Source organism: Mangifera indica, chromosome 12 (assembly GCF_011075055.1).
Source record: "Mangifera indica cultivar Alphonso chromosome 12, CATAS_Mindica_2.1, whole genome shotgun sequence".
NCBI lineage: Eukaryota > Viridiplantae > Streptophyta > Magnoliopsida > Sapindales > Anacardiaceae > Mangifera > Mangifera indica.
The window spans coordinates 12919065-12934875 of record NC_058148.1 but is presented as its reverse complement, the minus strand read 5'-3'; the positions used below and the strand labels follow the sequence as shown (position 1 = coordinate 12934875).

Genomic DNA, 15811 nt, shown 5'->3' with positions numbered 1-15811 from the left:
TGGCGAAAATAGATACCAATCAACATGAATTTTTAACCATTAAAGTCCTTTTTCTTATGATTAGTCATTGTCATTAGGATTCTTCGATCTTAAGCTTCTTTATCATTTTATTTCCATACTTTGATTGTAAGCTATATATTCATTTGATTCCCCGATATTTTATTTCCATAAATTATTTATACAAGATTGGATTGATTTCTATCATCCATAGGCATATCTAAGATTGATGGGAACAAACTTTTAACAAGTAATGACTATAAATGTCTGGTTTATGTTTCAAAGATACTTTATATTTTTATATATACTACATGACTGGTGAGCGGCTGAAAGGGCAAGAGACTTGCGACTCAATTTTGCCAAATTGGCTTTTCATGCAACGGTTAAAATACCTTTTAGTTATTTTCTTCTTTGCTAAGAATGAACGTAGTTAAAATATTTTTTACAAAATTTTTAGCAATTACAGTTAGAATTAGATTCAAATCAAATAAAATTTAAACTCGTTTATGTTCAAATTCGGCTTGATTTACGTAGAATCGAGCTCGCTTCAAAAAAAACCCAAGCTCTACTTCTTTGAAAAGAGTTGAGTTCAAGTTTGAACTTAAATTGAGCTTTGAATTTAGTTTATTACTAAAATAATATTATTTTAATGTATATTGATCAAAACAATATCGTTTTATATCAAATTTTTTTATCTTGAAAATATTAAATTTTTGGACTTGAGCTCATTTAAGCTGAACTCAAACTCCAATTTGAGCTTAAACAAATTTGGCTCGAATTCAACCCTAACTACAATTATATTATCTTTGATAAAATGGTATTACTTTTCTCCTGATCATGAAAAATCTCCCCTTTATTTTTGTTAGATTTTAGATCAAGTCAATCTTTGATTAACTTGTTTGTAATGGAAGGGCTCAGCTAGGACTTGATTCTATAAGAGTCATTGGCAAATCCTATTGCTTTTGTGGCCTAAGTAGAACTTGCTAAAACATAAATATATATTAGGTATATAAAACCAATTGAATTCAAGCTGTTGTTGGCGCTATGTGAATATAAATTAAATAAATAAAAAATTTTCCAGTTTGATGATGAAGATAATTAACCATCCATCATTGTAATGTGGACAATGTGATTATCACAACTGGTACCTAGTGTTTAATACAGATTGAAATAAATGTAGTGGCCTGCAGCTTCAATTGCATTTTAGATAAAACATCCACTTCTGCTGCAACTTTTAATGCTTAATTAATACTGCATTATCTTAAAATCATAGCAATTATACGAACTAGAAGTCATGTGAGCTCCTGTTCATGTTAAACAAAGTTGAGCTGGATTTTTCAGCCTAGCTTTGAACTTCTTACAAAAGAATGAGAGTATAATAAACACATAATGATTAGGAGAAGATTATGGTCGTAAAACAGGCTTTAGAAGTCCTTAAGATTCTTATTTATCGGTGCTTTTTGAAAGAGGTAGGTCATGGTGGAGTCATGAAGTAGTGGCAAGCCATTGGGTGACTCTTTTGGAAACATTTAGTTTGAGTAATATTTTATTACCAAAATTTAAAGATTACTTTGAAGATAGATTACTAAAAAGATTATCGGATATAAATTATTACTATATTTGATAAAATTTAGTAAGTCTAAATAGTTATTGTGTTTGATTAGGATAATAAAACAACACTAATAAATTATTTTACTTAAATGTATTTGGGTATAATTATTGCAAAATATTTTTTATATTACTTGTTATATTAATTAAAAATGTTATTATTTTTCATAAAAAATTAATAAATAAGAATATGATTATAATAAAATTAAAATTACCCTGACAATATTTTAATATTTAAGGTGAATGTAATAATCAGATTATCACTTACATTACCTACTATATCAGTATTAGAAATAAAATATTACCATAATATTTTATTATTGATAAATCAAATAAGATAATGTAAGTAATAAAAGATAGATTCTAAGATATTTTTTATTAATTGGAAACCAAATGACCCTTTATGTTAAAAGAGGAAAGGGGTAGAGAGCTTGAATTTTGTCTTATATCTTAAAAAATGTTAATTAACAATAAGATATTCATGTTAACTTGTTTACTTTAATTTTAAAATTTTATTAAAATTAATTAAAAAATTAAATATATATAATGGTCTTCCTTTCTTTTATACATTTTTTAAATTTAAATCAAAATTTGTCATTTATTTATGTAATGAAGATGAAAAATCCCTCGTATCTAATACTTATAATGTGGGCATTCTAATGTATGGTTAAAAAATAAACAAAAACTCCAAAAAATAGAGGTGCGCATGCACCCATATATATAATTCTCTCTGTATCTCAGATGAAATAATAATGTTTGTTTCTGGTTTGTCTCTCTCTCTCTCTCTCAAATAATCAGAAACCCTAAAAGAGGGGACAGTGGGGCTCCTTCTGACGCCCACTACCGCATTCCGAACATATAAACAAAAACAAATGAAAAAGTTAGAACCCAATCAAATGGCCTCCACTCACTCCTATTCTTCAATAACAAGAATTCAAGACAATAATATTAATCACTTTATTTCTTTCATCTTCCATTTTTTTCTTTTTTCCTAAATGATAAAAGGTAGTGCCAGCGACAGCTAGCTATGGCATACACAAACCAACAGGAACAAAAGGGCGCTCCTTATAGTTATCACCTGCCAATCCGCTAAATTCACCTGCTATTATAACAAGAACAACAATTATCTCTAAACTAATGTTGATTTCGATGAATTTAGCACCTGTTCCTGTCTCTGATAAGATTATACAAGTATAATAGTACATCGATTATTACAATCAACTATATATATATATATATGATATCATTTAGTGGTTTCCTTTATTGAGTGGTTTCTAATAATTTTTCTACCTTCCATCATTCTGCTTGTAGCTGGCCCAGCATTGTTTGTCCATCTTTGAAGAGTCACTTCCTTTTCTCTTTTTCTCCTTTTTCTTTGTTTTTTATAGCTTTTTCTCACCACGGCCACTGGTACAGCAAAGCAATGGAGCTTCTAAGTTTTCAGTTATCCTTTTTTCTGATTAATACAAGTTGTCATTATGGAATTGGCTTGTTTAGACCTTTCATTAGTGGTAGAGTATCAGTAGTTGCTTTTGTAGTTCCACTTTACTTAATCTCCATCCTTTCTCTTCTACCTGAAAGTTCCTCCAAATGTTGGCGTCCAAAAATCAGCCGTAGTCTCGTTAGTAACTGGGAATGTGCTCGAAATTGGCACCAAACAAAGCCCTCGACTTCTAAGATCTTGTTTTCCCACTTCTGCCTCCTTCACTTTATGACAGTTCTGCGCAATTATACAACGACCATCTCAATAAGAATGCATTATACGTACAATTAGTAGTTATTCTACAGCAAAAATAAAATCAAAAGGATTTATAAATGTACCTGTTGTTGTTGAATTGGAGTTCCTTGCTTCATGTAAGGAGTACTTAGAACCTGATAAACATTCATCAGAAACAGTTTTAGACTTATTTATAATTGCATATTATTCTTCTTCATGACTTATCAGCACAGATAGGTTCGGCATTCAGTTTTAACAAGAAAAAGATTTAAACTTGGCAACATACACTGACTTGATCGTGGAGGAATTTGATATAGTCAATAGCTTCGTGGAGAACTGATGCTGTATCAGTCTGAGAAATAAATTTAAAATATACAATTCAAGAATAATACTGATCAATCCCAAGCATATAGAAGCTTTAAATCATATCAAAATGTAAAGAGATTATTTTCATAATGTAGAGATTGAAAAAAGTTGAAAAATCCAAAAATTTACCTTTCCAAAGGGTGAAACCAATTGCTGGAGAGCAGTTATTCGGTCCCCTAGCTTCTCTTTCCGAACCTACAGATAACAAAGCAGAATTGATTTCTTTAAAATAAAAGAAATTAATAATCGGGGCAGAATTAAAAAGTTTGAAGTTCTTCTAGGCACTAACAAAAGGCTTGTTCGAATATATTGTACCTTAAAAGTCGGTAACGGCGACGGTGTTTCAATTCGAGGCCTTTTGAATGGAGGTTCACCGCTTACTTTCTTCACCGCAGACCCCGAGTCTCTATCTTCTTCATTGTTAGACTGAAACATGAATAAATAAAAAGTTCAATTTTCCATTACCCTTATCATAAATCCAACCATGGTGGCATCTTTGTAACTATATATTAATTTACCTTTGTATTGAGGCTGTGACAGTTGGGTTTCTCTTCAAGTATCGGTGTGAGAAATTGTGTGTGTGATGAAGAATAAAACCCAGCTTTGATATCATTTAATCCAGTTGTAGCGGAGGCGTTCCAAAAGGGAGTGTTGTTGGAGAAGTGCAAGCTATTTGGTTGCTGTTTTGGCGATGATTGTTTTAATAAGTTACTGGGAGCAAATTTTGGCCAAGAATTGGACGATAACTCATTACAATTTGTCGCATAATTTGATGACGAAGACAAATAGTTGTTTGACCGGTTGTTGAAAAGCGATTGTTCAAACAAACTATACAACGTTGGTGAAGGGTATCCATAAGAAGCGGTTGATGAAGCCATGGGGAAGCCGGTGGATAAGCCTGGAGAGTTATCGGAGTTGGTGACACACTTGAGTTGCGACTGATCTAAAGTAAAGTCTTGATTAGTAGACCTAAAGCTATTGATGAAGGAATTTTCGGCTGCACAAGTAAAGCTCTTTGGACCCCAATCCTTTTGGATTTGAGAAATTTCTATACCTGGTTCTTGCCTGTAATTCAACCTTGAATTCGTATCTTCTTGAATAATAGAATGATAACTCTCAGTCCCATTTCCACGACTACAAAAACATAGAAGATAAAAAAAAAAAAAAAAGAAGAATCCAAGCAAATTAAAGATTTAATTGATTGAACATATTGACTTCCAATAAAAGAAATCTAAAAGTCATAATCTTTTAACCTGTGGTTGAAGTTTACATAGAACGAACGTATAAGTAAATCGTAATAAAAATTGAATCAAATATATAAAACAGACTTACAGTAAGGCCGGGTTCCAATCGTTGGACGATGAAGAGGAGGAAGAAAGGCCAAAACTCATCATTTGCAAGGTGGAGTCCATCAAAACACTGCTGCCTCCACTATCTGAATCGGTGTTCTGAGGCTTTTGAGCAGTTTGGAAAACGATGGAGCTATCAGCAGAAACAGAATTATTTGATTCCTCACAAGACCTTGTTGCTGTTTTAACATCAACCATATCGGTATTAGACCAAAGAAAGCTCCCCATGTGATCAGTAAGACCAATCCCTGATGCCGAACATGGAGAGAAGGAGTTCCTCGATGAATTCCACCAAATCCCCCCACAAATCCCAGTCTGAAACTCTTCCGCCATGATAAAATATATTCACCTCTTGATTATATCTTTTCTCTCTTGGTTACGTATAATATGAAACTTGTAAGTATATCAATAAGGGCTAATGGGGTTTACAATTTATATATGAAACGGTTGACGAGTACGGACTCTGGAGATCGCCCGAAATTAGTTGACATTTCAAGGATGATTGGACAAATAAGAGAAAGCATTTGAATCGAATTTCCTTTCCTTTCCTTTTCGTAAAATAAAGAGAGAATTCTACTTTTTTTTTAAATAATAATAATAAGACATTTGGTTTTTTTTTTTTCAAACTTTACAATGCAGTTTTTGTTCCTTATAAATAAAGGGATGTGGTATGAAGATGATGGCTTTTGATCTGACTGACACGTAATGAGATTGGACGATTCTTTATTAATCAAACGGTTGGTATCCCCTTGATTGGTGTTATTATAATGGGGACGTTGATAAACCTGAATACAAGGACCATTCAGGACTTATGGTCCCGAAATAGAATGATTACGGAGTGAGCGTGTATATATATATTAGGTGTAGCTTACATGTTTATATCCTAACCCGGCCTGCTACACCTTTCAGTAGGAGCGCGTGGACTTCACTACTCTCAAGTCTCAACCTGACCATACGTAAACTTCAATTAAATTACCAGGGTTAGTTGGAAAATATGATATATTAATATATAATTAATAAATTTTAAATTAAAAATAAAATAATATTTAATTATATGATAATATATTATTTGAATATTTGTCATCAAATTTTGTTAGTAAATTTTATTTTATTTTTTGAAAATAACGGTTTTATTTTTTATTAAAAATATGAAATTATTATTAATATTTAGTATAAATATTAAATTATTAATATATTTTTATTAGTTTAAAATTTTAACATTTAAATTCTTATAAAGACATTAAAACCCTAACTAAAGTTAAAATGTTGTGTTTTGTTCGATTTTTTTAAGTTTCGAATTATCATTTTTGAAATTATCAAGAAACATATTGAAATTTTAAAAATTTCATGAGTCTTAAACTTTTTTAAATTTTGAATAAACTCTTAAAAATTTTTGATAACACTCTTACTATTTTCAAAATTACATTTTGACACCATATATACTTTGTTTTAGAAAGAAAAAATATAATGTTAAAATTACATGTCACCCCACATATATGTTATATGATATTATTACTATTTTATCTAATGAAATTCATTTACAGAAGTAAACGATGTGTGAGAATATAACTTTTTAAAATTTAAAATATGAAAATTTATAATTTCAACAAACTTTAAGTTGATAATAGCCTTTTATTTTATATAATATTAATGTTATACGTACACACTTTAAATATATAAATGAATACACATTTTATATGTATCATCATATAATTAAATGTTGTTTTATTTTTAATTTAAAATTATTTAATATAATATACCTTAAGTTAAATGTATACGTAACTAAATATACATAATTTTGTTGATTATATAAACTTTCAAATAATTTTTCCCCATCTTATTTACCAAACTTTTGCTCTTTCACTTATCAGTTTCATTGTTCCCACATCCTCATTTTAAAATTTAAGTAAATCTTAACCACTAAATCATTTTCAAAATTTAAAATTCTGCATAACAAAAATTTTCAAATTATCCTACTGTGAGAAGAATTCTATCTATCTATCTATCTATACACACACTATCCTACAAGTGCCCCGCCGATGAGAGTAGCTCATACTAGGTGATTATGACCTCCTGTGCAGAAGGAAATTGATATTACAATTAAAGTTCATAATTTATTATTAGAGTAATATACATATTTTAAATATATAAATGAGTATATATTTATCCATGTTATTATATAATTGAATATTATTTTATTTTTAATTTAAAATTATTTAATTATATAATATTATATATTAAATATATACTTATTTATATATTTAAAATTAATACCTATAATTTTATGGGTATTATTACCTATAATCTCTTGGCACTGAAATTAATTTACACGGTTATCTGATATTAAAAAAGTGATACCTGAACGATGATGATAGGTTGGAATGTTCCCAAGCATTAATCAACCTAATGATCACGGGCAGTATAGACACAATTAAGAGGTGTGTTACACTTGTCCAGGCTCCATAATTATCCCTGTCTTAATTCCTCTATACATTACCATATCAAGCTGATAAATGGACTAGAATTTAAACCCAGTTGATCAAGGAAAATTTGTAAAATGTTTGTGGATGCAACTTGGCAGAAATCGGCTTCCCAGTAGCTATCAATATGAATCCTGAACTGTTTCACATGTGCTCTTGTCTTCTTCCATTGTTCGGCCATAACCCAAGTTCTTATTGATTGATCAAGAGCTAGCCCAATTTTATTCACATTCCAAAAAATGAAGAAACATTGAAGACAAGAACAATAAGAGCACTTTCACATAGAGTTCACCATATGGTATAATGAAAGTTGTATAATATATATTGGAGGGTTTTCAAATTAATGAATAATTATTAAGTGTTTATCACGTAAGTATTTGTTGAGGGTCAACTTTTTTTTTTTTTAATGCATAGTATTTTCTTTTCTAAGATTCCGCGTTTCCTTTGTGTTCAATATTATTTAGATTTAACTCTAGAAATTGATTGTCAATGTAGAGTTGAAAGTTCAAACTGAAAATGTGGCGTAATTTGATATGGCGTCCACAAGATTGAGACAGTTCATGCCTCAATGGACCCAAAATAAATGGACATATAAAGAGAGAGAGAGACTAGTGTTTGACATGCTAACAAAGTAGAAGAAAAAATGATTAAGTTGAAGGGATAAGGGGTAGCTAATTCATTAAAGTTGCCCGCACAATCTTTTGCCTAATTTCTTAGGTGAAGGCTTTATGAATTTTCTTATGTGAGACAATCAACAAAGTCAGCGGATTTGTCCTACTCTACAAATACACGAACAATTTCTCAACTTGGCAAAATGGATATAGAGTTTTGTAGTCAAAACATCTCTATTACAGAAATTATTGAAGAATGTTAGCAAATGTAATTGACTCAGAGTTCAGAAAAATAGCAAGTTAGGTCAGTTCCATGAAAGTTCTAACTTTATTTCTAGGAAATGTGCAAAAAGAGACTCTTATTGACTCTCTCTCCCATTCATTTTATATTTATAGACTTGTGGTGGAGAACTACAACTCCTAATTATTGTAGAAATTATTGTACTGTTCCTTAATTTATACTAATTATTTGTCAATACTGTTGCGTTTTCTTAAAAAGTCAAATTCAAATTAAAAGGGTGAACTATTTTTTTGTTATTATTATTCAAATATAATAATAAAATGTTACTAAATTAAATATATATGTAACATCTCAAAAATATTAAATAATTCGGTTGGAATAAATTTATCCTAAATTTTATATTATAATCATGTAGAATTTTATTATATTTAAAAATTTAGTAAGCTAACAGTATTGATCAAACGAACAGAATTATTTTTAAGACCTTAATTTATTCCAAAGTGTTTACTTTGATAAAATTATTCCCTGGTTTAGTCCACAATTTAAAATCAATTAATTAAAGGTAATCATCTTCATTATTCCAATGTTAACTTTTCCTGTGAGAATTTGACGTCATGCTTATCACCAAGTAGAAGAACCTTCATGAGTCAACAAGGACCCACAGTGCAGGCGCGCGTGCGACGACACGTGGGGCCTGTTTGGCCAGAGCATAATGCAAAAGAGTCAAACACACCTCTTTAATCTGCCTCCCAATCATTTATCGTAACGCACACGTACTTCAGCCGCGATCCATTATTAACCGTCGACATCTTTTTCCTAATTTCAATTTCTTCGCAATTTTATAAATTTAGAGCTATTTCTTTTTATAAATTTTGCTGACAAGATATAATTAACATACTAATTATTTATTTTTGTTTTTATTATTCAATAGATCAATGATTGAGAATAAGGTTTTACACCAAATACAAGATTGTCATATTCAATCTTATATAAATAGATTGTAAAGAAAGTTAATGAAAGACTGAAAAAATTCAATTACTCTGTTGATTTTTTTAGTGTTTAACAGTTTATTTTCATGGTTATTAAAGACTTTTAACTAACGTTGAACAAAAATTTCTTAAATATTTGATTATTTTTTAAGAGCTTTGATAACTCTTTAAAAAGGTTTCATGATGGGATTTGGTGTGGAGCAACTCCATCAAACACCTTTCTAGTGCCTAATTTACAAGCCATTTTTCTCCCAAATTGAATGAGAACAACTATTGTTATGGGCGAACTCAAACCTTATTTATGATAGGTGCACATGAATTGGAGGAGCTCTTAACAAATATAGAACCTTTTTTTTTTTCTTTTGGTGAATAAAAGTGTATAATACAAGGGAAAAAAAGACCAACAGAGAAGATTTAAAATAACTTAAGCTCGTCCTACCCAAAGCAAAAAAGAATGATCAAACAAAGAAAAATTTAAAAGACTTATACTAAAAAATACAATAAAAACAACAAAAGAAAAGATTTATTCTTCTCTTGAAGACCTATCTAAATATCTATAAAAAATTAGTTCAAGAAAACAGAAATTATAAAAATTATAATTTTCATCTTTATATTCAAAGAAGAAGGCTCGATCTAGAATAAATATTAAACTTTGTTTAATGTCTTTTGTCGATGTGAGATTAGATAGTGAAATTGGTGATATATAATAACATGTTAGTCAATATTTTGTGTGAAACAAATATGATAAATTGCTCATGAGATAGCTTCTTGCATCAATATCAGAGATTATATTTAGTCACATTTCTAATTGTAGTATAATTAGTGAAGTATGAAATGCATTGTAAAATTACTTAATTTCATATTCCAAAATCATAATTACGTATTTTATAAATATTTTACAAACCTTCAGAAAAGGTGATAATGCGTCTAAGTTGAATGGTATGTTTGAAATTTTAGTTCTTAGCGGCCAATCTATAATTGAGGAGGAATAATCAAGTTTAAGTCAACTCTTATTTAGACTTATCTAAGTTTGAACCGACCCTTTATAAAAAATGTTATTAATTTTTATTGGTTTATATTGATGGACTTATGAATGTTTACTGTTTATGGACAACTTTCTGTTTTTTGGTATTAAGAAAGTCTTGTGGGTCTAATGGTAAATTTGAGAATCTGACTATTTAGATTCTTTCATAAATTAAGTCCCCAAAAAATATAGGCTGTTTTTAAAATCAATTGTCAGTGTTTCTAACATTCATTAACAAAGGCAAAGAAGCTTATGTTGGGAATCATAATTGTGGCTGTGGTTTAAGTAAGTACAAAACCCATAGATCTTTGTATTCGCTGAAGCCATCCAAACCTTTGGATTTTCTCTTTGTCTTCTTTTGCGTGGGGAATGTTGTCTATCTTCTCAAATTTAGTTCTTTGACCTTTGTTGCCCATTTCCCTGATGTCACGGCTTATGATTCTTACCATATAACACAGATTTGTTCAAGATTTTCATCATTTTTTAAAAACAAAAACTAGATAAATATATAATTAATAGAAATGATAAATTAGTTCCCTTTGCAATGAGAGTACTCCTAAAGTTTTATTTTAAGCTCCCACTTTCATTAATTAATGTATAACTTTGATCACATTTATAATCATAGGGCTTTAAGTTGACACATGATTACCGTGGAGATTAAACATACATAGTTAATATTGTTTAGGTACAAATAAAGACGTCCATATATATAATTCATGTGTATAAACCATTAGATATATCATTATAATTTTTTACTGGTAGATCAATATGAAGTAAAATAAAATTAAAAAAATTGAGTGTTTTACCTATATATATTCTTAAAAATTGGTAATATTATGTTATAATTTACCGGACAGGGTTACTATATATATTGAATTAATCTTTTCATTTCAATAAAAGTTGTTTAATTATAGACAACGGTCCAAAATTGATATTTAATTCCATTAAACTAAGATTTATTTGTTGATATGATTGAAATTTTTAGGTATTTGAGTTTCTTTAAAATTAAGAAACTATGGTTGCTTATAGCCTTTTTAAAGGCAAAATTAACATAGTAATGACATATCTCATCTTCATTCCAACTGTTGCAAAAAAGTAATTACAATCTCATCTTCTTTATTATTAGGATTTATCACAAAAACTGGAGAATGTTCAAAGTGTTGTGACAGTTTGGGCGGTGGAATAAACCAGGGGCATAACATACTATAATCTTATCTAGCTAACTCTTAAATCTATCACTTTTTTCATTCTATCATTTATGAATATAGAACAGTCATATATATATATATATATATATATATATAATATTGGAAGTACTAATATTTCATTTAATGTTTTTTACGTGTACCCGGATTTATCATACCCATTAAAAAAGTCCCTTTTAGAAATTACCCAAATTTTTACTCCGAGCCATCTAATGAATTGATACGTGAATTTATTTGATTAACACTAAAATATAAACGGAGCAGGCATGAGTCATATGGGTGATGCAATCCTTAGACGATGGTGAGGTGTAGAAGATGACAAAGGAGGGACACGTAGAAGGAGGTGATCGGCAAGGGAGGAATTGTGGCGGAAAGAAAAGTCGCAGAGGATCACGTGGCGGTAAAGGGATGAAACAACACACGTGGGAACGGGCCCAGAAAAAGGAATTTCAAAGGACAATATAAATAGTAAAGAGAAATGATGGAATTAATTAGGGTCGAGCTATGAGTGAGTTTGTGGCCATGGGTTGACCATTAAAAAGTAACGAGTCCAAACCAAATGTTCTGTTCTTAGACGAAAATGAAAAATATTGGGAATGGTCGGACCATGTGTTCCGCAACCTCAACGTGCTTAACTTATAATTTGTCAACTTTACACGCACCATTGATAAGAAAGCCGCCCATTACATTTATATATTCACATTTTTCATTATTATTATTACCATTATTTTTATGCTTTCACACCATAGAATAAATTTTGTACGGATTTTTAACACTTGGGTGATTCGATACACATGAAAATATATGGGGTGTAAGCTTTTGAGTGGTCTTTGACAGAATTTTACAATTAATTTAGGCCAAATGATAAGTTTGATGCAAACTCAATTTCTCATTCGTTAATTATTAAAAATTTAAATACTCATCATTATATTAAATTTTATTGTTATTATTAAAGGTAAAATAATTATTTATAAATTTTATTTAAACCCATATTTTTAGGTTATCTTAAAGTCTTAAAATATTTTTTTTTCTAACCTCATATTTTTTTAGGTTTAAAAATAAGCTTTTTCACCCAAGTTTTGAGTTTTAAACCTCATCTTTTTTCTCATTCAACTCTCCAGATTTTTAAAAAATTTCAATTGCACCCTAGTCTACTTTTATCCTTCTCTCCGACGACGATTCGCAGTCATTGGCCGTTGGTCTCTCCCTCTCACCTTGTCAATCGCTTTCCTCTCCCACTTCAACTGTTTTTGTCAAAGACAAAAATGATTTCATCTTCATACTGACAAAGATAGTCAAAGAGCGGAGGGAGAGTGGCCGAGAGGGAGAGAGTGACGATCGGAGATAACGAATGATCACCATAGATTAGATTTGAAAAATGAGGACGAGAAAAAGGGTGAAACCAATATTTTTAGAAAGTTGAAGGGCCATTGTAATGAAAAAAAAGATGAGCGTTTAAAACTAGACTTGAGAGAGAGGAGTAGTCAGTTTTCAAACATAAAAAAAAAGAAAAGAGATTAGAAAGTAAAGATAAATATTTAAAAACTTTAAAGTAATTTAAAATATGAGTTTAAATAAAATTTTTAAATGATGATTTTATCTTTAACAATAACAATAAAATTTAAAAGATATGTAAATATTTAAAATTTTAATTATTAATAAATAAAAAGTTAAGTTTGTATCAAACCTTAGGTGATAAATAGACTTCTGCCCTTAACATAGTTATCAATTCTGAGGTGATAAATAGATATGCATGGTAGATTAATTAATTAATTACAGTCATGGTGCGAACGCGGATAGAATTAATGTCCACCCAAGATTCAGAGACAATACGAAGTTTTTCAAAAGTAGTACTACTACTGAATTTATAGCAAAACAAATAGTGCCAGCTGGCTGCAGCAGCCCTAGCTTTTGACGAAAAGGGGGTTGGAGTCCAAGTTTCTAATGTATTTCTGGCTGTCTTAATTCCAAATAAATCCTATTAATGATTTCAATGATAATACGAAAGAATACCATTATGTTTTCATTATTCATGTCTTAAGATTATATATTTTCGTGTATGTCAAGTGTAATCAAATTGAAACGGTTTGAGAACACCAACATAAGTGTAAGTGAAAAAAACCAACCTATACTCGGAATTACGGGTATCCAACTTTTGATTTTAGTTTTTATCCGAATTCAATCTATACAACATTGTTATTATATGATGATTAAAGACTATTTTCGAAAATAGAAGATTTTATATTTAAGAGTTTCTTTAATGAAAAATTGTTATGTAACACAATAGATATACATTAAATATGTATCATTATGTGATTGAATTATTTTAAATTAAAAATAAAATAACGCTTAATCATATAATGACAGATATAAATATATATTTAAAATAAATATATATTATATTACTTTTATTATAATATTATTTCCGAGTAAAAGTTAATTTAAGCTCATGGGCAAGTAAATAATAGAAGACTTGACTTGTGTAATTCTATCACGGCCATTTAAGTAATAGAAGACTTTAATTACTGTTGTAATTTGATGAATAGTGTGTTACAACTATTCTTAGTTTTAAATTATTTTCTTACAAAAAGTAAAGAAAGCAATGGTTGGGTATTCGATATGATAAAATCAAAAAAAGGGGGGTTAATATGTGCAGATATTTTAATGGCTATAAGAAAGTGTGGATAAGAGCATGCTCAACTAAAAAATAATTAAAGCCCAGAGCTTGCTTTTTCCTGCCGTCCTACATGTCTCATTCGACCATTTAAAATCATGTTACCTGTTACAAAATCCGTGTAATTCTTACCTAATCTGTTTAAGTAATCCGCCAGTTTCGCATCCTTTTTCTTTTATATTAAATTAATTTATGTTGTTACCTTCATTCAATAGCCGTCTTTGTCTTGATTGACTTCTATGGTGTGTTGGCCTTTTTTAAATGTATTCAATTTGTACAGAAGAGAGACCTCCTAAATTCAAAAGGAGGACAAATCCCTTATCATTAACTTTGGTGGCAGGCTTTGTGGATTTATGAAATGCCACCAAAGTAGGGTTGTCATGGATATATATGTATATATATATATATATATTATTGACCCATGTTGCTGATCAAATATATACTAGAGGTCCCTCTTTAACCCTTTTAATTCTTTTGGAGATATATTGATTTTAGGATTTTTATTGAAATTTTTAAAATTCTTTATTATATTTTATGAAAACCAACTTGGCATTCACATACCCACCTACAATGAATTATGAATGTATATTTTCAGTACTATAGTATTTTATTTTGGGTTTCATGATGGTAATATAAAGTTGAGAAATAAGTCGGACCTATTCATTTTGTTAATAGTTTACGTAGTCATAATTGTCGATTGAACATTTTTCTTGGTTTTTGCCCATACAATTTCTATCTTACTCTTTCTATTTTGTCTCTTCATTACTCGGACTCCAAGTTCATTAAAAGAACATTGAAATGCTTTATCAAAGTGTGAGATATGACATAGAGGCCATTAAAGAATTAGTTGTTGTCGGTGAAGATTGAAGAAGTAGGAAGGGTAAAGTAATTTTCCCTAAATGATAATAAGAACAAGATTAAGACAATAATACCAATGGGGTGCCCTCTTAGGTATTGAATTATATGAGCTTAATTAAGAGACAGTGAAGCGTGGGAAACAAGATTAGATATTCGATTGTGTTATCTTCTGCGTTACATATATAGTTCAAGTCAAACACTAATATATACATAATCCTCTCTAAGAGTCAACACAACTTTCTTCCAAGAATTATATTCCAAAAGACCCGCAAAAAGAAGGTGAAACTACTCCTAGATGTGCATTTGGTAGAAAATTTCCTCATAATGATTGTGATGTATACAGCGCTAGAATGAGCGAGTTGTGTAAGATTGTGAATAACCAAGAAAATAAGAGATGATTTGCAGGCCGAAATCCACATTTTCAAAACAAGAAAATCATAGGGTTGCTCTCACTACATTGTCAAATATTTGAAGAAAGTCATACTGAATAAGCCAGGGACCTAATTTTTGACGGCTTTTCTTTCTTCACTTGAAAAAAAAAAAAAAGAGCCATTTAAGAAAGATCCTTAGTTAAACTAGCATTGGCGGTTAAGATTGGTTAAAATAGGCAATTAGTTGTACTGTTAATTGAACAATAGAACTACTAATTTCGGGAATTTCATATATAAATCATGATATGGAAAGAGATATTA

At 29.7% G+C, this 15811-nt stretch overlaps 1 protein-coding gene across 2 annotated transcripts; it reads right to left on the bottom strand.

The window, feature by feature from the left end:
- Nucleotides 1-2538: 2538 nt before the first annotated feature.
- LOC123192414 (transcription factor bHLH112-like) lies at nucleotides 2539-5580 on the bottom strand. Of its 2 annotated transcripts, XM_044604953.1 has the most exons (8): nucleotides 5021-5580; nucleotides 4743-4822; nucleotides 4207-4631; nucleotides 4004-4114; nucleotides 3818-3883; nucleotides 3609-3674; nucleotides 3427-3477; nucleotides 2539-3325 (listed from the first exon to the last, which is right to left on the bottom strand). In XM_044604953.1, exons 1-8 carry the CDS (start codon nucleotides 5368-5370, stop codon nucleotides 3176-3178), a joined length of 1299 nt encoding a protein of 432 aa, XP_044460888.1. In that variant the 5' UTR covers nucleotides 5371-5580; the 3' UTR covers nucleotides 2539-3175. The 2 variants fall into 2 exon arrangements, with proteins under 2 accessions (XP_044460888.1, XP_044460887.1); XM_044604952.1 differs by having other exon boundaries at nucleotides 4207-4822; nucleotides 5021-5579.
- Between the last annotated feature and the right edge of the window lie 10231 nt (nucleotides 5581-15811).